At 39.9% G+C, this 23,919-nt stretch overlaps 1 protein-coding gene and 1 pseudogene across 2 annotated transcripts in view; both read left to right on the forward strand.

The window, feature by feature from the left end:
- Positions 1-10,074, forward strand: part of LOC100952641 — a 33,135-nt pseudogene extending 23,061 nt beyond the window's left edge.
- Positions 9,879-23,919, forward strand: part of RBAK (RB associated KRAB zinc finger) — a 17,055-nt gene continuing 3,014 nt past the window's right edge. The window contains exons 1-5 of one of the 2 annotated variants that reach the window (XM_023516559.1): positions 9,879-10,101; positions 11,301-11,359; positions 19,620-19,746; positions 19,991-20,086; positions 23,319-23,387. In XM_023516559.1, coding sequence (XP_023372327.1) covers positions 11,345-11,359; positions 19,620-19,746; positions 19,991-20,086; positions 23,319-23,387 — 307 coding nt within the window. In that variant the 5' untranslated portion in view covers positions 9,879-10,101; positions 11,301-11,344. Of the gene's footprint in view, positions 10,102-11,140; positions 11,360-19,619; positions 19,747-19,990; positions 20,087-23,318; positions 23,388-23,919 lie in introns of those variants that run through there. The other variant, XM_023516560.1, reaches the window with a different exon arrangement.

Raw genomic sequence — 23,919 nt, forward strand, 5'->3', positions numbered from 1 at the left:
GCTGGATTCGAACCCACCACCTTAGGTGTATGTGGCTGGTGCCTTAGCCACTTGAGCCATAGGCGCCAAGCCCACAAACTTTTCTAGTATAGCCATTAGGCGACCTTTGTTGAGTATTAAGGTTTCAGAGCAAATATAACTACTGAATATAATTCTATACTCTTTGGCCAGTCTTGTAGTCCCATTTAATGGATCAGTTTAGTAAAATGGTTATGTCTCATTTTATGAGTTGACAGTACAGATAAGGCTGGGACTTAATACAGGTGAGGCACAGCCTCTTTTCTTCTTTTAAACTATTTCTCTTTCTCTGATTTCTCTTTTCACTAAAGATAAATTACAACAGAACCAACTCAGTTGTACCTTCAGTATACTGGGTCTGATTAGTTGCATAAAGTGCAGTAAGAATAATTATTAGTCATCCAGGCTCTCCTTTCCTTTAAAATTGGCTTTGCTGGAACCTTTTATAAAGAATCTCAGGTTAAGACTTGAAAGCCTTCCATGAGCCCAGGTTTCATGTGTACCATTAGATACCTGTATGCACTGGATAAATTTCTCTTTTCCTGAGGCCCCAAGCACATTTCAATTCCCAGACCTGTTAGAAAGTGACCTTTATTACTTCCCACAGATTAGGAAATGTTATTGATGGGTATCTGGCCAGTTTTTCAAAGGGCTTTTTTATTGGCCTTATAAAGTCAACCTTAATTCCTTAATGCAGTCTAGATACCTCTGGAAATACCAGCCAAAGCCTTGGCAAAATAACCAGGGCCTTCATCATGTCCTATAGAACAAAACAGATTCTTACTGAACTTATGCAAATAACTGTATTGTGTGAAATTAAGAATACTTACAAATGGCTTTCAATTTCTGGAGAAATCAAGGAGAGAGGAAAAAATACATGTTTCAAATTCTGATCATAAGTACATACATTGCTTGAAAAGCTACAAATAGCTTAAAATACAGAAAATTATTTTCTTGCCTTCTGGAAAGAAAACCTGGACAGAATCAATAATATTTCAAACAAAAACATAACAAAATAGCCCAGTTCCACATACCTGATTTCTGTTCTGTTTGAAGCTAGGTTAGCAATACTCATAGACATTTTAACTTTTTAATCAAAGTTCTAAAAGTCAGCTTTTAGTCTGAAGGTACTCAATTTCCAAAGACATCAGGATTTGAATTTGAGAGTATTCATATCCTCTCTTTATATTTATTTTTCTCTTTTTTTTAAGGATAAACTTTGGACTCAGTTACAGAAAACATTTTTTTAGATGAATTAAAATTATTACCAACAATATATGTTACAACAGACCAATGTCTTATATGTTAGGACAGACCAATGCTTTATAATATTAGAATATACATATAACCATAACTCACACAAAATTAATCATTTCATATTTGATAATGTTTCCTATACATTTTTAATAAGTCAAATAAGTCTAATTTGTTTTTCTCAGGTTTTCAGTGGTCTTAATATTTCAAAAGATCAAATTTAGAGTAATGTTTTTTTGTTGTTCAGTTGGCCTGGGCCAAGTTTAAACCTGCCAGCCTTGGTGCACGTGGCCAGTGCTGCAACCACTGTGCTACAGGCACTGAGCCTCAAATTTAGAGTTTGGATTTTGGATGTTTTGCCAAATATCAAAGGTTTAAAACATTTTTTCCAAATAAGATTACAAGCCAAAATATTTTAGAGGTAATACATAGTCAATTGGATCACATGTAAACTCCTACACAAATTCCCTTTTATGAGCTTCATTTAACCTGCACAGACAATCTGCAAACATTCTAAACTTTCTTTAACTTTTGCCCTGCCTTTCACTTTCTTACACAGCCATTCTGTTTCAGGATAAAATTTATCACACAAGATTCTTTCCTTACACAATGCCATTTTCCTTTCTGTCTAATTTCTCTTACTCTCAAAAACCTACTTCCCACAAAACGGGATCACAGTTCACTATGAAGTTAAACATTCACTCGGCCAAACTGATAATTAGAAAGTTTAAAAGGCAAGAATCTTATTCTTTGAGAAAGACTCAGTTTCCCCAACAATTTAAACAACCAAATTATTACATTCTACAAATGAGAGACATTTTATAAGATATAACATTGATACAGAATTTTCCCATCCAGGGCTGAACAGAGAACCCCCATTCTTCAGGCTCATGTGAGCTCAGACATCAGACTCCCATCTCCAGGCACAAACATGTTGCAGGCCATACCCTCTGAGCCCCAGCAAGGTCATGAACAAAGCAGTCTGAAACATTTTGGATGGCTCCAACCTGAGTAGAGAGCACACAACCTAATCCCCTCCCCAGATAAAAACTGCAGCAAAGACCTAAAAACCTTGCCCAATCTTGCTAGAACACCCATTCAGTGTGTAAAGGTATTTCTCCATTTACCAAGTCCTGGCTGAAATATCTCTCAGGGCCACTTATTTACTCCTAGACAAAGGACCCATGCAGGAAACCTCTGACTTGGGCCTCCTCCCCCCTTCCAGAGGCTGTTCACCTTGGAGACCTTCTGTGGACATGGATATAGTCCTGCCTGGCATGAGATTTACACTTTCTCCCCCAGATTTTCAAGGGCCATCCAGAGCTCACTGAACTGCCCAAACCACAACACTTTCCAAGGCACGTCCCCTTTGCCAATAGCTCTGGCACTCTCCACTCCCTCTGCATGCCCCTCAGTCCAACAAAATTCCATTCTATCAATATCTGTGTGGCCTGTGGGCTCAATTCTCAAATTCCTGAGACCAAGGACTCACTGAAGAAATTCCAGTAACAAAACTACCACACTGTAATCCTTTCTAATGTCTCTTCATTTTCCCCCAGTTCCCACATGGCCGCATGGCAGCCAAAGTCTAGACAGAATGTGGAAAATCCAGTTTCTCTCAGAATAGCCATGGCCAAAGTTAGAGCAGGGAAGAAGGGGACACTCCCACATTCCTTTCACCCTGTGAAGAAGTTGAGGGAGAAACCCCACCTATTGTTACATGTCTCAGTCTCTAAGCACTCACATGCACAAAATTCCAACCCATTTCTTACCCTGGGCAGCCTTGATTTTCCACTTGAGTTGCCACTTAGCCATAGGACACAAACCAAAATTTCCCTAGGCCCTGTAATGGGAGGTCCAACTCCACCCTCAGAGTTCTCTCAGTCACACCACATCCACACACTCTCATACACCTCTCAACAGACCTGCCAGCAATCAAATGCCCAAGGAGTTGATCAGGCTCCTTCTTCCATTAAAACTATGGTGGGCCCCAATAAGTCCTTTACACACCTCCCACCTGCCAGCACCCAAGGAGTTTATCAGACTCCTTCTTCCACTAAAACTTGGGCCCAAACAAGTCCTTCATATACCTCCAACCTACTGGCACCCAGGAGTTGATCAGCCTCCTTCTTCCACTAAAACTGTTGTAGGACCACCAGATCAATCACTCCTTGTGTTAAATGTCTCCCTGTGTAGGTACCTGTTCCTGCATGCCAGTTCCTCCCAGTGTTTGACTCCTTGAAGACCTGCTGATGGGATCCTTTCTCCACCCAGTCAAGGCATCCACACAGGGAGGCCAAACTGCCTCCCTGGTGTGCTCAGTGGTTCACGTCACCCAGGCCAAACAGGGGCCCCCGTGTAGGTGTCCAGAGGATTGGCAGCAACTACCAGGTGCATGTTCTCTCCAACCACAACACCCAGCTAGTTTTTCTAGCTCTCTGACTGGAAAGTGACATAGATCTAACTTCCCAGTCAGGGAACCAAAAATGTTGCAGGAAGATGAGGCCCAATGGAGAGAATGAGCACCAAACACCATGTTTATAAGAGGAAGGGCTTTATTCACTGGCTGGGAGCTTATGGCATAGAAGAATTCCAAATGGCCACGCTCCCCGACTGGCTTGATCTTTCTCTTTTTATTGATAGTCAAAAAGTTCCAACCCACAGGCAACTTTTCCATTGGCCAGTTTGAATTAAATGGGAGATGCTATTCCAGCCCCCACAGAACTACAGGATTTCACAGAAGTGGAAATTTCCAAGTTCTAGGAAGTCAAGTTTACAAATTCCCAAGGGCTGAGTCACCATGGAGAGGATCCTGCGGGTGTATCCTTTGGTCTCTTGGAGAAGACCTGTTCTCCTAGACCTCATCCTTCTCAGGTATCCTCTCTCACCTTGTTTCTTTTAGGAATCATATTTTTAGATCAGTGGTTCTCAACCTTCCTAATGGTGTGTCCCTTTAATACAGTTCCTCATGTTATGGTGACCCCCAACCATAAAATTATTTTCATTGCTACTTCATAACTGTAATTTTGCTACTGTTATGAATTGTAATATAAATATCTGATATGCAGGATATATTTTCATTGGTCATGACTCACAGGTTGAGAACTACTGTTTTAGATGATTTGTTGTCTAACAATTGCTTAGGACAATAAAATAGGTAATTAAAAGACTGATAGTTTGAATTAAAAAGAATATACATAGAACCTCTGTAAACTTATCACCAGAGGTACTGTAATAAACTGGTCAACATACAGAGGTGGCCAACATAAAGAACTATGCCTACTGTACTGATATGTACATGTGGTGCATCTCCGGTCTATGAAAATTAGGTCAATTTAAGGAGGTGATTAATGTAGGGAGGTGGTCAGCTATGGAGGTTCTACTGTATTTTTAAAAGACACTAAATAAAAATTCTTTATAAAATCTGTAAGATCTGCTTCTGTTTATGTCTGTGTATTTGTGCATCTATATATATGTCATATATAGGTGATATTTCACTACTAATACGTTCAAAAGAGCTCTAACTAATTGGCTTTTCCAAAGTAAGCACTTAACGGTAGCGCCTGTAGCTCAAGGGGCTAAGGTGCCAGCCACATACACCAGAGCTGGCAGGTTCGAATCCAGCCCAGTTGCCAAACAATGACAACTACAACCAAAAAATAGCCAGGCATTGTGGCGGGCACCTGTCATCCCAGCTACTTGGGAGGCTGAGGCAAGAAAATCGCTTAAGCCCAGGAGTTTGAGGTTGCTGTGAGCTATGATGCCATGGCACTCTACCCAGGTCTATAGCTGAGGCTCTGTCTCAAAAAAATAAAAAAAATAAGCACTTAAATCAGATATTTTATTAGGCAAATAGGAAAGAATTCAAATTTCTTTTAGTTTATGTGACTTTGATAATCTTTGGTAAATGAAACTAGTTCTTAAATTGTTATTAAAGCTTAGATGTTTTAAGGTCATAAAATTGCTGCTCCTATAAATTTTTAATATTTTCTGGATTTGACTGTGACCTTATGTTTTAGGTTTTGAGCCTCTGGATTCTGGGGTCTAGATAGGTGGCCATGGTGAGGGCTGGGGACATGTTCTCAATGCCTAGATCAGCAGCTACACGGCACAATTTAGCCCAATATGGTCCCTACTTCCTGCCCAGCTTTGCCTCCTGGCAATTCTGGGAGGAACTGGATCCTGTAGGTATCCTATCTTCTGCCTTGAACTCTATACCTGGTATGTAAATTGCAGAAAGGCCCTGTTCTTTGTAGCCATCTTTGATACCCGATGGCTACATGAGACTTTGGAGGACAAGAAAAAGACATTTGTTGTAGTTTTAAAATTCTTTTCAGTAACTTAAAATCTTAAAGTCATGTTATGTTAAACAGGATAATTAAAAATGTCTGAGTTAGTTATAGGATTGCTATCAGTCCTCAATTTTTATTAGCATACATAAATATGTTTAGTTTTCTATAGCATATAAAAATAATATACCCAAAATATATCAAGGGGCTTGATGCCTGTAGCACAGTGGTTACAGCGCCAGCCACATACACTGAGGCTGGTGGGTTCAAACTCAGCCCGGGCCTGCTAAAACAACAATGACAACTGCAACAAAAAATAGCTGGGCATTGTGGCTAGTGTCTGTAGTCCCAGCTACTTGGAAGGCTTAGGGAAGAGAATCACTTAAGCCCAAGTGTGGGAGGTTGCTGTGACCTGTGATGCCACGGCACTCTACTGAGGGCAACATAAATCATAGCTGTTCTTAGACTTTTGTCCTCTGTACACAATTATTATTTTAGTTTGATTCTTCTCAAACAGTGGTTTGTAGGCCAAGTGCAGTGGTTCACACCTGTAATCCTAGCACTCTGGGAGTCTGAGGAGGGATGATCACCTGAGCTCAGGAGTTCAATACCAACCTGAGCAAGAGTGAGACCCTGTCTCTACTAAAAATAGAAAAACTAGCTGAGTGTTGTGGTGGGTGCCTATAGTTCCAGCTAATTGGGAGGCTGAGGCAGGAAGATCTCTTGAATGCAGGAGTTTGAGGTTACTATAAGCTAAGATGATGCCATGGCACTATATCCAGGGTGAAAGAGTGAGGCTCTGTCTCAAAAAAAAAAAAAAAAAAGTGATTTGTAAACTGGCTATTGTCCAAGATTTTCTTCTTCAAGGAAAGTCAGGGAAAGGACTGACAAGTTCCCTTGAACATAGGTTTCTGATAACTTTGGAGATTATATACCATTGGATTAAAAACAAACTTCTGAGATTAATTAAAAAGCTGATGTGTCCATGATATGTCCTATTGCTAACTCAACTTCAAACAGAACAGAAGTTAATTAGTAGATCAGTCCCACTTTTTAATAAATTTTTGTTTGAAATATTGCTGAATTTTTAATGTTTTGTTTTCCACAAGAAAACTTTTTCCCTCTTTTGAACTAATTATAACTTATAATAAAGTATATATTTGTAAGCAAAATTTAAAACATTTCTTTTCATCTCTTCTTGCTTTCTCCAGAATTTTAAAAGTATTTGTAACTTAATTTATTGCAATACAATTATTTGTATAAGTTCAATAAAAATCTGTTTTCTTCTATACCAGGACACAAGGACAGACACAGGTTATTTTCCCAAGGCTTTGACTGGAATGGCATATTTTCAGAGGTTCCCAGACTGTATTAAGAAATTAAGGTTGACTTTATAAGGCCAATAAAAAGCCCTTTGGAAAAACTGGCCAGGTACCTAAACAACAGTATGTCCTACTCTGTGGTAAGTCAAGAATGTCACTTTCTGACAGGTCCAGGAACCCCAAGTTACTTTGGAACCTTGAGAGAGAGAGAGATTTTCCCCATTCACATAGTTACCTAATGGCATAGATACATTCTTGGCTTGATTTGAGAGGCTTTCAAATCTAACCTAAGATTCCTTAAGAAAAAGTTCTATCCAAGATGATTTAAAAAGAAAGAAAAGCCTCTATGGCTGATAATTATTCTTATTGCACTTTATGCAAAATAATCAGGCCAAGCATAATGAGAGTGAAGTCTGTTTTTGCAAGTAAATTGATCCTACTAAGATTCATTTTTAATAAAGTGAGTAATTGGAAAGAGGAAAAGGAAACTATAGTCCACTGTTTTTAAGTTTTTGGTTTTTGCCTATAATTTGGACTGAATCCTGAATTATTTCCTGGCTACAGTTCTTCAGACAACATTTTCAATTTTTTTCTCATTTTTCTGACTTGGACTCAATGAAATCACTATCTTTTCCTGAGACCCTGCAAATAACACCTTGGGGCATACAAGTGGCAAGTGAAAAAACAATCTGTCAGATTTCCAACATCTACTTCCACATTAACTGAAGAGCCTTTGAGTTTAACATCTGGCCACTCAGTTAGATATGAATGGTTCCAAATATTCTGGAACCATTGGTTGGTTTTCTTGTCTGAAAACTCATCTGCAATACCAGAGCCTGTAATGAGACACAGCTGTTTACATTGATCTGTTCACAGCACTGACTCACCAAAAATATGATATATTTAAATTTGCTCCAATGTAGGTTTTTCTTCCCATTTCTTAGTCCTAAGATAACAGCTTGGCTTTTAATATGTAAAATCTTTTAGTTTTAAGGAGGGGGCTGAAAGAAATTAGAAACATTTTACCCCCAAAATATATTTCTTTCACATATTTTGGGATGGCTATCACAGAAATAACACTGAAAATTATCTCTTGTGTGTATGGTTGGGGACAGACATGCATCTGTAAAGTGTTTCCATTAATACAGTCAGATATTTCCATATCTGAGCTAGAAAAGATTAACTGGGAGTCCCCACTTCCTTTCCCACAGATGTCTTAAGAGAGGGTTGCCTGGAAGAAACTGGAACACTTGGTAGCTAACAGAACTATGATTAAAAATCTGCCTGTGACTTCTGATCACAGAAGAAACTGCAAAGAGCCTTAGGGCTCAACAAAGATCCTTCAACTTTCAGACAGCACTAGATTTCCTGTTTGCTAAACAAGGGGGACTCTGTGCAGTGTTAAACACTACTTGCTGTGTTTATATAAATACCGCAGGAAAAGTGGAACCCCCCCCCCAAAAAATTTCCTAACAAGCTATGTGGCTACAGCAAGGTTCTACTAGTGACCTCATGCCTGATTCGTTTTGGGGGTTATTCACTTGGACTCTCCAGGACTTCAGATCAGTTCTGCAGGAACTCCTAAAGCTGGGACTCTCACTACATATACTAGGGCTCCTTATCTATCTTATAGTCTACTGTTTACTTGAACACTGTACTAAGGGTGTAAATAAAGGTAGTAATGTTGCCATGCAAACCTTAGGTTTGCAACTCCCCATCCTTGAATAGTTGAAGACAACTGCAAAATGATTTCATTCCTCTTATCCTGGTTCAATCCCAATTATGGCCCTTGTTAGCAGGAAGAAGCCAAATGTGTGATCTGACCTTTTCCATCTCATTGGCCCACACCTCAGGAACGAGGTTGGATGACGCTCAGGAGGTAGGGGGTAGGATTGAAACCATCCTTTATGAAATTAATAAAAGTCCACAAGGTGGGAACTGTGGTAGGAAAAAAATATATTGTATGTACATATACATATATATAAATACATGTGTGTAGATATATATGAGTGTATGTTGCTTTCCTATAATTACTTACTACTCATGAGTCATATAACTGATGGCCATAACGATTCCTAGCTTTCTTCATTCCTCTCATAACATTACCCCTGTGATGAAAGCTAAGGCTAGTTTGTAAGATACCTTCCAGGTCCTGCTTTCTGGCGAAACAGTTGACCCTCCCAAACCAGTGGACTGGTATTGGGATGCCCTTCCTAGAACTGACTCATCAAAGAAGACAATTTCTACACCCCCGTGGTTCCACCAGGAACCCAGCCCATTAGCAGACTAAATTGCCTAGCCTTTTGCCTGCTAAACTATCTTTAAAAACTCCTTTTTCCAAATTTTTTTGGGAGCTGGATTTGAGAACTTCCCACTCCTCGCAAGGGGCCTGTGATATTAAACTCTTCTCTGCTGTGACCGCTGCTGTCTCAGTGTGTTGGCTTCCTCTTGAGCAATTGGCAATGAACCGGGGGCGGGGGGCGGGGGCAGAAACATGTTTATGCATTAGTTGTGTGATACAGACAAGCTACGATTTCTACTTTATTTTTCTTCCTTGGAAACGTGTAGGATTTTAGTTAAGTGAACAAAACACATCTTTTCCTTTTTTTCTGCTTGTGAGAATCTCAGTTCTAACCGAAGCGGTCTTAGACAAAGAAAGGACTTGGGTTCCCCGGTGCAATCTCAGCAGTTAGCTGCTCGACCTTAAAAGGAAGCGCCGAAAAATGAGAAATTGAGTACGGAGTTCTAGGCTGCCAATCCCCATAGCACAGAGATTTTTAACAGCCAGACGAAGTAGAGACTTTTTAGATCTTCTCTAAACCGTGTGGCGCGTAGACTTAAGGGAAATAGAGTCCTGGTACAGGTCTCGGGGCCAGAGGCGGGCCCTGGGAGTAAGACTTCCGGCGCTCTCCTGCGCAAGTGTATCTTGCCCTGTGTGCGTGTTCACGCATGTGCGCCGCAGCCCTCTGCTCTCCCTTCCGGCGCTTTTCCAGGTTGCCGATTTCCCTCCTTGCCAGGCTTTGGCCTCTGGTGGGCGAGATCGTGGAGCCTACGCGGCTAAGCGCCGACCGGCTGGAGGGGACAACCAGGTGGTCGCGAGGCTGTGCGAAGGCTCAAGCGGGGACCTTGGAGAGGTCGGGCGGGCAGTGGCGGCGGCGGTGGGACCAGGGACCGGCCTGTCTGCATCCTAGGCTGCCCGGCCGAAGCTCCGCGGGACGGTGAGTCCCAAGGAAGGCAGTTTTAAGTACCAGAAGGGAAGATCCTTCTGCATGTGTGCTGTAGGACCAGACCCGGATCCTTGGAAATAGAAAGGCCTTGATGAGGTGGGAAGGAGGAGACCTTGGTAACAGAAGCGCGCCAGCGAGAACATCTCCCTCCCCGACCTCTCGGGAGCCATGGGGCAGAGGCCGCTGGCCTCGGGAGGAGTAGATCGGGAGTTTGCGGGCTCAGAGTGAGCGCAGCATGGGTAAAGCTTGCCGAGGACATGAGCGTGTGGGCAGGAAAGGGTTTCTTTCCAGGACTTCCAGGAGAGACGAATGATTGGCTTTGAGGGCAGGTGCAGGCTGCACCGGAGTAGGCTCTCTAAGAGAGGATCTGTGAAGACTGGGTTCACCGTGGAAAGGGGCGTGTCTGCAGCCTCAGCTTCAGCCTCAGTTTTCTCTCCACTTCTTTCCTCCACACCCCTAACACTCCTTCCTTCCTCTCTCACCGCACCAGATTGCAAACGTGTTTTTACTAAAAGTCCATCTGCATCTCTTGTTCTTGCTCAATTCTACCCCTGTGAAAATCGTATAATGAATGTAGTGCAGGGGAAGTCTGCAAGAATTCTCACTTGCTGTCACAATTGCTAGAGGAAGAGATTGGGCCTTAGCAGATAGGTGACTTGACCATTGTCACTGACTTTGTGGATAGAATTGCTCACAGTAGAATTCAGGAGATTACTCTCCCAGGCCAGTCTTTTGTCCTCCCTGTCCCAGATGTCTTAAAAAAGATTATTTATAGCTGTAAACAGGTTTAGTCAGGTAACTATACTTTATACACACTAATCCCATTTTTAAGAATCAGATTTTCAATTCCTGTGGCTTTTTTGATTCTGAATAATTTAAAGAGACAGTAAGAAAGCAGTTCAAAGAGAATTTTTGTTTTCCCATTGTATTTGATGGTAGCAACCTATTTGTAAATGGAGTCAAGTCAATGTTTATATTCACCCAAGAGAGTCTAACTCACCTAATTACCACGTGATCATGTTGGAGTTACAAAGGTGCAGTGTGTATTTCCTCCGTTTTGCTATATTAGCTCCTGGTGAGTGTTTATAGGGTGCTATTTTATCTAGCCTTCTTTGGTGGTTCTTATGCAGGAGATTCCCGCTTATGCAGGCCAAAGGACTCATGACTTCAATTACCTGCTTCTCCCCTAGGTCCATCATCAATAGTCTCTACACATTTCTAAACACAGCAGAAAATGAACAAATCACAGGTGAGTTTCCCTGTTTGTGTATGTGTTCCCCGTTTTGTTTTGTAATGCATTTTAGGAAGTTTATATGGTCCCATACTTTAAAACGGAACTGTATAAATACTCAAGAGACATTATCATATAAAATACAAGCGAGGCAGATCAGCACTAAAACTCTTGTCAAATTCATTTGTGTATGTACTAGGATACTTCAGAGCTATTGAATTTGAGCTGCAAAGTAGAGAACAAGACTCAATGTTCTGGGTTGTTTTTTGTTTTTTTTTGTTTTTTTTTGAGACAGTCTCAAGCTATTGCCCTGGGTAGCGTGCTGTTGTGTCATAGCTCACAGCAACCTCAAACTTGGGCTCAAGTGGTCCTCTTGCTTCAGTTTTTCTATTTTTAGTAGAGACAGGGTCTCACTTTTGCTCAGGCTGGTCTTGAACTCATGAGCTCAAGCTATCCACCTGCCTCAGCCTCCCAGAGTGTTAGGATTACAGGTGTGAGCTACTGTGTTTGGCCAGACTCAATGTTCTTGACAGTTATAGAAAAAAGGAGAATACAGTCCATTATGTCATTTGCATTGACTATAAGGAGAAACCATTTTTGTTACTTGTGGGTTTTTAAGATTTCCTAGGACATCAAAAAGTACCTTTGTTAAAGTTGATATAATTGGGGATAGCTTTCCTAATAACAACCATTTAATTATTCAACTCCTGGCTTATACTTGTTGCTTATGTAAGCAGAAGGTCTGCTGCTCAAGGAGAACTTGATGCATATAATTTTCCCAAGAACCAAAATAGTTGTGATCAGAGTAGACATATTTCCATTTTTACTCTTTAATTCTAGATTATGGTCTTTGAAATATTTCAGTTCTCACTGGTTTTATTTTGTCCTTATCACTTTCCTGGATCTGTCAGTGAAGATTGCCAGGGATTTAATTATGGTCAATTCCAGTGGGCATTTTCTAGTCCTTACCTCATATGACCCTGCCTTTGCCTTTGACATCTGTTAACTTCCAAGCTGCTATTTTCTTCATGTAGTCTTCCTTTTCTTGATTTTTAAAAACATTCATCTGTAAGTATTTCTGTATTTGTCTTTAAATAATGAGGAGTCTATTAAAAAGGGCATGGGGGGCTTGGCGCCTGCAGCACAGTGGTTATAGTGCCAGCCATATATACCCAGGAGGTGGGTTTGAACCTAGCCTGGGCTAGCTAAACAATGACAACTGTAACAAAAAAATTGCTGGGCATTGTGGCTGGTACCTGTAGTCCCAGCTATTTGGGAGGCTGTGGCAAGAAAATTGCTTGAGCCCAAGAGTTTGAGGTTGCTGTGAGCTGTGACACCATGGCACTCTATCGAGGGTGACATAGTGAGACTGTCTCAAAGGAAAAAAAAAAGGGCATGGAGGTAACTGACAATGCCATTTTTCTTAATATATGCATATAATATCTGGTGTTCAAAGTTTCACAGTTATCTAAAAAATTTTTGGTATGTTCTTTTCTATCAGAGTACAAGTATAGTTCACATGCTGTAGTTGGGTTGGTAAGTCTTTTTTTTTTTTTTTTGAGACAGTCTCTCTCTGTCACCCTGGGTAGAATGCTGAGGCATTATCATAGCTCACAGCAACCTCAAACTCTTGGGCTTGAGCAATCTTCTTGCCTCAGCCTCCTGAGTAGTTGGAGGTGTATACCGCTGTGCCCAGCTAGGTTTTCTATTTTTAGTAGAGATGGGGTCTTTCTCTTGCAAGGGTCTGGTCTTGAATTACTGAGCACAAGCAGTTTACCTGCTTGAGTCTCCCAGAGTGAGCCACCGTGCCCCTAAGTCTTTTAATAGTAGTTCACAGCCTGGTGTCTGAAATCCCAGCATGTAAGAACGCTGAGGCAGGTGTATCATTTGAGGCCAGGAGTTCAAGACCAGTCTGGGTGGGAGCTGGGTGTGATGGCTTACTCCTGTAGTCCTAGCTACTTGCAGAAGGATCATTTGAGCCCAGGAGTTCAAGGGTGCATTGTACTAGTTAGAGGTAATTGATTGTGATATATTGTGATATCATTTTCTTCATGTTTTTATGCTTGGGGATTATTGAACTTTTTGGATATTAGGTTTATCAACTTTGGAGAAATTTTGATCATTATTTCTTCAAATACCCTCTACCTCTTCTCCCTGGCTTCTTTTATTGATTCTTGTTACTTGTATATTAGGTTGCTTAAAATTATTCCATGGCTCACTGCTCTTCTTCGTTTTCTCTTAATTCTTTTTTACTCTTATATTTCATTCTGTGTAGCTTCTATTGCTGTGTCTTCATGTTCACTAATCTCCTTTTTTCTGCAGTGCTGTTAATCTTATCCAGAATAATGTTTACCTCAGATATTACAGTTTTTAATGGGTCTATTTTATATCATGCCTATCTCTACTCAATTTGTTTGAATATACGAAATACAGTTATAAACTGTTCCTTGCAATTGTAACATGTGTGAGTCAGGGCCAGTTTCTTTGACTATTTTCTTCCTTTTTGTTTGCATTTTCCTTCCATTTTTCCCGGGTCTCTCAACTCTTTCTCCTTATCTCTACCTCTGTTCTTCCATGGCCTGGAAACTTTAAGAGCACCTACATGACATTCAAAGGAAATGTCTATTAGAGCATTTTGGATTTTGGATTTTCTGATTCAGGATGCTCAGCCTATAAATATAATGCATATATTGTAGAACTTCCATAGTTTCACCTCTTTAAGTTGACATAATTTTCATAAACTGAACTTACAGCACATGTACATGTGTCAGTATAGTAGGCCTGGTTCCTTATGTATGTTTTCGTTACAGTTAACCACTTAATGTATGTTTTTGTTATAGTTCCTTGGGTGGTCAACTTACAGAGGTTCTGCTGTATTCTAAAATTCGAAACACTTCTGGGTCCCAAGCATTTTGAATAAAGAATACTCAATCTGGGGGTGGTGCCTGTGGCTCAAAGGAGTAGGCCCCATATGCCGGAGGTGGCGGGTTCAAACCCAGCCCCAGCCAAAAACTGCAAAAAAAAAGAATACTCAATCTGTATATGCTTCTAGGTTCAAAACTAGGATCTTCTTTTAAAAAACCATGGGCAATTCTCTATGCTTTTCTATCAGATGAGAAGTGGGATGTCAGTTACCAGAGTAACCAGTGCTTTATTGTTTTATGGATCTGTACCTTTTCAGGATTTTCTTTCTTATTTTTAAAAGGAAATTTTTATTTTATCAGGAAATTCCTAGTTCTCTGTACTTTTCCCCAGTATTCTTTTTTTGGAGGCAGAGTCTCACTGTGTCACCCTTGGTAGAGACAGCATGACAGTTCACAGCAACTTCAAACTTTTGGGCTTAGGCAATTCTCTTGCCTCAGCCTCCTAAGTAGCTGGGACTACAGGCACCCGCCACAGTGCTCAGCTATTTTTCTGTTGCAGTTGTTATTGTTGCTTAGCTAGCCCGAGCTGGGTTTGAACCCGCCAGCCTTGGTGTATGTGGCTGTCACCGTAACCACTGTACTATTGGCACTGAGCCCTCCCCAGTATTCTTGTTTACAGATTAGATGGCTTCTTTTGATATGAAGGTTTATGTGATTGTTCATGTGTCATTTTCTGTTCTGTCTGAGATTATTTCTTTTTGTTCATCTTCTGTGTTCTCTCTTTCTGAAAATGTTGAATCTGTTAGATCTGACTTTTATATTCCAAATTTGCTTTCATCATTCCCATTTCTTATTTTCCAAGAGATTTTCTAAGTTATGTATATTCAGTGTTCCATTTGCTAATCAAACTTCCTAAGACTTCTAAAAAGAAATATCAACTGTCTAGTCTTTAATTTCTAAGTATTCTCCAATGGCTATTTCTTAGTAGAATGTTCTCATTTGATGGAAGCAATATCCTGCTTAATTTATTAAAAAATATGAATCAATAGAAAAAGGTCTAAGTTCTTTGAAGGTATCGGCCTGGGGAAAGACTTTATGAAGAAGACTTCAGTGGCAATTGCAACAACAACAAAAACAAACGGGACTTAATTAAACTGAATAGCTTCTGTACAGCTAAGGAGACAGCAACCAAAGCAAGTAGACAACCATCAGAATGGGAAATGATATTTGCATATTATGAATCAGACAAAAGCTTGATAACTAGGATCTACAGAGAACTCAAATTAAGCAATATAAAAAGAGCCAACAGTCCCTCATATCAATGGGCAAGAGAGATGAATAGAACATCTCTAAAGAAGACAGACGAATGGCTAACAAACATATGAAAAAATGCTTATTGTCCCTAATTATTAGAGAAATGCAGATCAAAACCACCCTGTAATATCACCTAACTCTAGTGAGAATGGCCTACATCACAAAATCTCAAAGCTGCAAGTGCTGGCATGGATGTGGAAAGAAGGGAATACTTTTAATGTGCTGGTGGGACTGCAAACTAATATAACCTTTTTGGAAGGAAGTATGGAGAATCCTCAAAGAACTCAAACTAGACTTCCCATTTGGTCTTGCAATCCTATTACTGGGCATCTACTCAGAAGAAAAAAAATCCTTTTGTCATAAGGACATTTGCAGTAGACTGTTATAGCAGCTCAATTTACAGTTACCAAATTATGGAAACAACCTAAATGCCCACCGATCCAGGAATGGATGAACAAGCTGTGGTATATGTATACCATGGTATACTATTCAGCCACTAAGAAAGATGGTGACTTTACATCTTTTGTATTAACCTGGATAGAGGTGGAATGCATTCTTCTTAGTAAAGCTTCGCAAGAATCCAATGTACTCAATGCTGATATGAGGACAATCAATACTAGTACATGGTAGGGGCTGGGGGAATGGAGTGAGGGAAGAAGGGAGGGGGTGGAGGGATCATGGTGTGTGACACACCTCTTGTGGGTGGGACATAATTATAACAGGGGCTTTCCCTAACAAATGCAATCAGTATAACCCGGTTCTTTGTACCCTCAATGAATCCCCCCCCCCAAAAGTCTTAAGTTCTATTTCCTTTATGAACTTTGTTTGGTCAGTATTGAGTTATTCATCTTAATGTTTATCTTTTATTCATGCAGTTTTCCTCAAATAGTAATTCTTGATTTTCTGTATTAATTTGTGAGGTAATTAAAACCTAATGTGAGAATACTCAACTAATGATACTGTTTAACCTATCTTTTCTTTATGAGAGGTTGGTTGCAGAGTTTGTAAATAAATAGGGAGGGCTATGTAATTAGATAGGCATCACTTCATTTTGCATAGGTGGCGAATTGGTAGCTAAGGTTAATTTGCTTAAATTACTTTGAGAGTAGTTTTCTAAGAGCTGCCTTTAGGGCAGTGGTTTTCTACTGGCATGCTATGAAAAATTTTAAAGATCATTAAATTATTTTTGAAAGAAGCAGAAAAGCACAGTAAGTATATTATTTTTTTACTCTTTTTTTTTTGGTCAACATAATTTAAGTGTGCCGCAGAAGTTTAACTATAGGTTCAAGTGTGCCATGAGATAAAAAAGGTTGAAAAACACTGCTTTGGGCTTGGTGCCCATAGCACAGTGGTTTCGGTGCCAGCCACATACACTGAGGCTGACGGGTCCAAACCCAGCCCAGGCCAGCTAAATAGCAATGACAACTGCAACAAAAAAATAGCTGGGCATTGTGGCAAGCTCCTGTAGTCCCAGCTACTTGGGATACTAAGGCAAGAGAATCACTTAAGCCCGAGAGTTTGAGGTTGCTGTGAGCTGTCACGCCATGGCACTTTACCGAGGGCGACATAGTGAGACTCTGTCTCAAAAACAACAACAAAAAAAAAACCCCACTGCTTTGGCGGAAAAGTCTGTGTCCGATATGAATAGTGTTAAGTATGTGTAGTATGTCCTGGCTGGTGTAGCAGTCTTGGATTACACCTACCTTCTTGGTATCTCATCTGGTTTATCATTTGTCCGAGACAGAAGTTTTCTGTTTGGATAATGAGTGTATGTTCACCATAATTATGAAGGTCTGAAGTGTCGTGTATTGTGCTGTGTCTCTGGCTGCTATGTGCGCTTACCACAGGTCTCTACCTAAGCTGCTCAGATCATCCAGTATCTTATTCCTCTGTCATCCTTCACTTTACTTCCACAGGAACCCTAAGCTCTTCAAATGGGTTTCAAGGTCTCTGTCAGAGAGTCTGCTGTTTGCTTTTGCTGCAGCACAACATCTGCCCATGTATAAAGTTGTGTCCCAAGCTCTGATTTCTTTGTCTTCTACTCTTCTCTGTATTTCAAGAATTTCCTTTGAGAAAGTCCTGCTGTTAGGAACTTCCATGTTCCAGTGCTCTTATGAAAACATTTTCTATTTTTCTACATCTTTGAATTAGAATTTTGGGGGTTTTTTGGTTTGTTTTTGAGACAGGAAATCAACTGTGTATGTTTGATTTACTCTCTTGAATTAGAATTGACCCTTACTGTCAAAAAACTGTCCTGAAGAATGTGCCTTAGGTCTCTTTGGGCCATTTTTCTGCACCAACTTCTTAAATATTGGTGCCATTTCGGTTTTTGGCATTGGTACTTTTTATACCTCATCATATTCTCTCCTACCCCCTTAATTCTGTCAGAGACATAATTCATCGTTAAAGACTTCAAGTTGACTGAGTCTGTGAAGCCTAATCTGATAGCATAATTTGATTCCCTTGGCCAGGCACGGTGACTCATGCTATAGTGCTAGCACCTTGGGAGGCCAAGGTGGACGGATTGCCTGAGCTTAGGAGTTTGAGATTAGCCTGAGCAAGAGCAAGACCCTGTCTCTAAAAATAGCTGGGCATTGTGGCAGGAGCTTGTAGTCCCAGCTACTCAGGAGACTGAGGCAAGACAATCGCTGAAGCCTAGGAGTTTGAGGTTGCTGTGAGCTATGATGCCATGGCACTCTACCAAGGGTGATAAGGTGAGACTCTGTCTCAAAAAAAAAAAAAAATTGATTCTGTTTTCTTAAACTGTTCTGTACCTTGTCTACAGCACTCTAGTGATATCTCTGGGCATTCATTCAGTCAATATTTATTGCAAGAATGAGATGCTTGGGGTAAAACTTGAAGAAGTAAAAAACTTAGCCATGCTGGTAATCGAAGGCTACTGGCTGTGAGCATAAAAAAGCCAAAGGCTCAAAGAGCTGAAACTGAGTTAGAGTCAGAGCCAGAGCAGTGTATTGGGAAGAAGTGAGATCAGGGACTGAGTGGTGGGTGCTCCAACTTGAAGAGATCCAGGGGAATGGGAGGGACTAATAACAAAGGAGCCTGAAGGAAGTGATAAGGAGTAAAACACTTACCGTGTTTTGCTATGTATAATGCTTTCCCCCCCCCCAAATTATTGAGGGAAAAATAAGGATGCATATTATAGTATTGTAGTAGTAGTATTGTATAGTATTGTGTAGTATTGCTCAGGAGTGGGGAAGCCCAGCAGACCTCTAGGCTTCCACACTCTGCCACCTGGATCTGCCTGGTGCATGGGGGTACAGTCACAGAGGATCCAGGATCTGGTGAGAATGGACTGGAGTGGCTTCCACTGAATGCTGTGATCAGGGGAGCGGGCAGTGGTGGTGGGGCTGGTGAGACAGGCAGTGGCTATGTGGTGTGAGGGCTGAGGCCAAAGGCCTGAGGTCTGGCTGCATGGAGGGGACCAACAGCCCTGCACTGGCCCCAAGGACCTACCTGTCTGCCCACAGGCCAAGGGGCCTCAGAAGCTCCTGCTCTGCCAGATGCACACATGGCCATTTCAGCCATGGCTTCTGATGTGGCAGGAGGGAAGGGCTCCCAGAAGAGAGAAAAGGGGCAGCCTTCACAGAGTGGACAGTTACAGGAGGGCGGTGCAATCTGCACGTTTACCAGGGGAGTGTTAGCCCTCCCCAGTTACATTTCTTCTGGCCAAGGGCCAGCCACTTTCTTGAGGGACATTTTCCTGAAAGTCTGGACCAAAAAATGTGGGTGCTTATTATATACAGGAGCACTTATACATGGCAAAATATGGTACTGGTATGTTTATTTACATGTGTATCTCCTTGTCATCCTATCAGCTTTTTAAGAGAATGGTATTTTACTCATGTCTGTCTAAACTCAATTCTGTGACAAAACAGAAACTCAATTGTGTTTTGTTTTCTTTGTTTTTGATATATGAAGAACTCAAAGGAAATATGTTTCCAATATGGCTTGTTTTCCTTCCACAATCAGTAAAATAAGGTATACAATGTTCATGGTTAACTTTATCAATGAGCTTGGTAAGCTCTTATCCTCATGTGCCTTTTCTGCATTACTCACTTCCAATCATGGTACCATTATAGGGGCCAGTGTCATTCAAGGATGTGGCTGTGGACTTCACCCAGGAGGAGTGGCAGCAGCTGGACCCTGATGAAAAAATAACATACAGGGATGTGATGTTGGAGAACTACAGTAATCTAGTTTCTGTGGGTAAGGATAGCTTGCTTTCTAATGCTTTCAATTTAATGACTTTATCCTTGAGTTTGAAGAAATGAATGATAAGACCATTTATTTGGGACACCAGGTATAGTGTTTGTATCTTTACTTCATTGAAAGATTCTAATTTTGGTGGTTAAAAAAATGGAGCACTTTATTATGCAGCTTCTGAAGCAGCAGCATCTTCAGAGACACTGAAGCCAACCAAATGGTCCTTCTCCTTGTCTGTCATTAACAGGGTATGATATTACCAAACCAAATGTGATCATTAAGTTGGAGCAGGGGGAAGAACCGTGGATAATAGAAGGTGAATTGTCATGTCAAAGTCATCTAGGTAAGTTAATACAGTATCAAAAAATAGTCCTCTCAGACCTTTAGGAATGATAGTTTTATATGTGTTAGGTATCTGAAATCATACCTCTCAATGCCCAAATATCACTTCCCTCTAGCACACATGCTCATGTTCTCTTTTTGTTATTTTACATTTGATTTACATTGGTAGGGGTTCTCTTTGCTAACCAGTATGGTACTGAGGATCTGATGATTTCCTCTTTCCCTAGCACTATCAATATCTTACCTACTCATTTTTTTTTCAGGCATTCAAAAGTCTGAAAAAAAAATTAACCTGAGTCTTTCATGTTGATTCTTTTTATCTTCCATTTTCTTTCCTCTGGTGTAAAATATCTCAGACTTCTTCTTTGCCCCTAATTTCATTTAACTCTGAAGGCATTCAGATACCAAAACCTGATCTTCCACCTAAGCTTATGGATTCAGTCATATCCTACAGTGGTATACATTATTCCCAAACCTACCTCCATTGATGTGATACAACACTTGCTGGGCTTTCCTCTCCTTCCCCAAGAGTTCATTCATGTATTGTCTGTCTTCTCATTCCCTTTTCCCCATAACTGGATCAATGCTCTGTCCATAGAAGACATTCAGGAAGTGTTAATTTCATAAGTGCATTTTGGTTCATTTTCTTGCATTTTTAGGAGTGTCCTCCTAGGACCTGTTTTCTGTTTTTTTGGTCTTCATTGTATCCCTTAAAAGGGTTCATCTATTCTCAATTTTTAAGGCTTTTTCCTCCCTTGCACTTATGCTGCTGATATCCATGTTGATATGTCTAACAATTTAACCTTATGATCTAGTTGAATATTTTACTTGACAACCTGGAAACACCGGTGAAATAATCTATTTCCTTCTTTCTCAGAATGACTGATGAGATGTTATGAACTTCCCCAAATCATGAATTCTGTTCTCTTTCCTCAGCTCCCATTATTTATTAGATTGTAACAGTCTTCTCTCCATAGTTTTTGTTTTTTTGTTTTCTCTGAAATACCTTACAGATTCTTCTCACACCAGGGTCTGTCAGTATTCTTCCATACTGGGATTGCAGTGATTCCTATTTGGAAATGGTAAAGTCTATTCAATCTGAAACATACATTTGCTCTTACCACCAGCTGGATGACATAAGCCTATCATTATTCTGTTGCTTCCTAAATGGAATTTAAATTCTTTGCCCCTTAGATAGATCCCCACAATATGATCCTTTAGAATTAATAATCTTATGTTTCCCCATATTATTACATTCTGTTTGGTCTAGATTTCTCAGAATCTTCCATTTAAATGATCATTGTCCGTTTTTTTTGTGTGCACTTCACTTGCCTGGATCAAGTATATTTTCCCTCCCTCCCTCTCTTCTTTTCACTTATTCACTTATTTTTGAATCGTGTTTAAAAAGCAGCAAAAAATTTACCATCTTTCTCATTTTCTTTTTAGAAACAGAGTCTCACTTTGTCACCTTCAGTAGAGTGCTATGGTGTCACAGCTCACAGCAACCTCCAGCTCTTGGGCTTAGGCAATTATCTTGCCTCAGGCTCCTGAGTAGCTGGGACTACAGATGCCTGCCACAATGCCCAGCTATTTTTTTGTTGCAGTTTGGCCAGGGGTGGGTTCAAACCTACCACCCCTGGTATATGGGGCCAGTGCCCTACTCACTGAGCTGCAAGTGCCGTCCCATCTTTCTCATTTTTAAGTTTATAGTTTAGTAAGTTTAACTGTATTCACAGTGTTGTGCAGAGGTCTCTACAACTTCATTCTTTATATTTGAGCTTAAAAGTTATGAAACTTTCCATGAAATTTCCTTCATTATTTATTCAGCACTCCAGCCTTTCTCTTCTCTTAATATCAATTCCACTTACTGATGTTACCACAGAAAAGTTAGATGTGGTTATATACTCTGATATGTAGTTGCATACATTTGTTGCTTCAGCTTTTTCTATCTGAATTATAATCCTCCAAAATGACATTTTCACTCTGTTTTGCTTTGTGATATATAACATATAACAAGTAGGCATTTGTTAAATTTTTTATTGAATAACTAAGGGATTAGGTAAATGAAAAACCTTTATTATTCATCTGTGAGAGAACATTAATTCTGAGCTATAGATTCTGATAAAATAGGGATTAGAGTAGAATGTATAAGTACCCATTTCATTTAGTTTAGGAACTAATAATTTAATTTCTATTTGGAGAGATTCAAAGAAAATATGAATACTTACCAGGAACATAGGTTTTGGTTAATAAATAAGAACATAGCTGCATTAACTATTTTAAAATCTGGCTTTCATGTGGAAAATTTAAATTCTAATACATATTTTACAACTTTGTGTTAAAGTTATTTTAAAATTTAAGGGAAGGCGATTCAGTGAGCTGGGAAGAGATTTTATAAATGTTTTAAGCTTCCCCAAAGATAGACTTTGAGTATAGTTAATGCCGCAAAGCAAACTGAGTGAAAAAGAACATGAGTGCAGACTTGTGGTTGGGAATAAACAAGATACAGCCTAGGCTTCCAGAAGTAGAAGATTAATGCGATACTAGCTTGAATACATAGTGTGACTCCAGGTACTAAAAAATATTGTTAATAACTTATCTCTGTTTTCTGCTGGTGTTTGGTATGTTTGGGTTCAGGGATGTTGTAGATTTCTGAACAAAGTATTGTCAGTGTTGCATTGAATGTGAGTGATAGCAACTAAAGATAGTTCAGAGCATCCAAAAATATGAAAGACAGGTAAAAATAAAAGTTAATGTTGTGGGAGAAGCTTTCAGAATCTGATATATAAGATTTTACACCAAATGAAACATGAGAGTATAGGAACTCTTGTTTGTATTCAGAATTAAGTAAAAAGAGATCTGACTGTTTTTGGGAAATTTAAGTTAGCAAATTGAAAGAAAATTAATTGCTAAACTTAATGAGCATTTGCTTTGTTTTATGAACTATTCTAAGCAGTTTACATGTACTAATTAATTTAGTGCTTTTACAACCCAATGATTTAGGTACTATTATCCATGTGTCAGATGAGTGAAACTGTCACAGTTAAGTAACTTGCCCAAGGTCCCCCAGCCAGGAAATCATTGGAGTTGTTTGAATTGAGGTAGCTTGTTCCAGTGTTCAAGCACTATGCTATATTGTGCAAGAAGTAAAGGGAGAATTGTTGATGTTCAAGTAAGGTTAGTTAGTGTCACACACTATTAGAACACTTACCAGATCTGATCTTGTTTTTAAGATACTTTGCCCCCTTCTGGTTTATCTTGCAATTCTTTTGGACATCTACGTGACTGGATCTCTCCTCCAGGTGAGTGTGAAACAGGTGTGAGAGTTGGAGCCTTGGTTGTGGAGTCTGTCTCTAAACGTGAAGAATTGGAGCTTTTAGAATTTCTTTCTTGTACTGTGCAGAGTAGAAAGGCAAAGACTTTGGAAGGGTCTAAGATAGTGAGAATATGACCATAGTAGTCTTGGTATGAAGTGTTATTTTATAGTTTAATACAAATTTTAATCTCCTTCTCTCCAATATAATTCACACTTGGATATTTCCTTCGCATATATACTCAGTAACTGTTTTTGCTCTCCCGTTGACCCTGTTTGCTCTTGAGTCCTCCATTTTTGCCTGGATCTAGCACTTTTTCGCTAATTTTATTCTTTGCTTATCATTTCTTATGCTTATTTAACTTTTTCAACCAAAGTTTAGATATAATATTTGTGACAAAGGTACTTCTATTTAATGTGAATTCACTCACCTTTTCCCCACTATTGCTAAGTCTTATCCCACCCTTATCCCTTCCCCATGTCCACCTGCCCCTGAGTGTGTGTGTGGTTTTTTTTTTTTT

Source organism: Otolemur garnettii, unplaced genomic scaffold, assembly GCF_000181295.1.
Source record: "Otolemur garnettii isolate 467f Iridium unplaced genomic scaffold, OtoGar3 scaffold00092, whole genome shotgun sequence".
Lineage (NCBI taxonomy): Eukaryota > Metazoa > Chordata > Mammalia > Primates > Galagidae > Otolemur > Otolemur garnettii.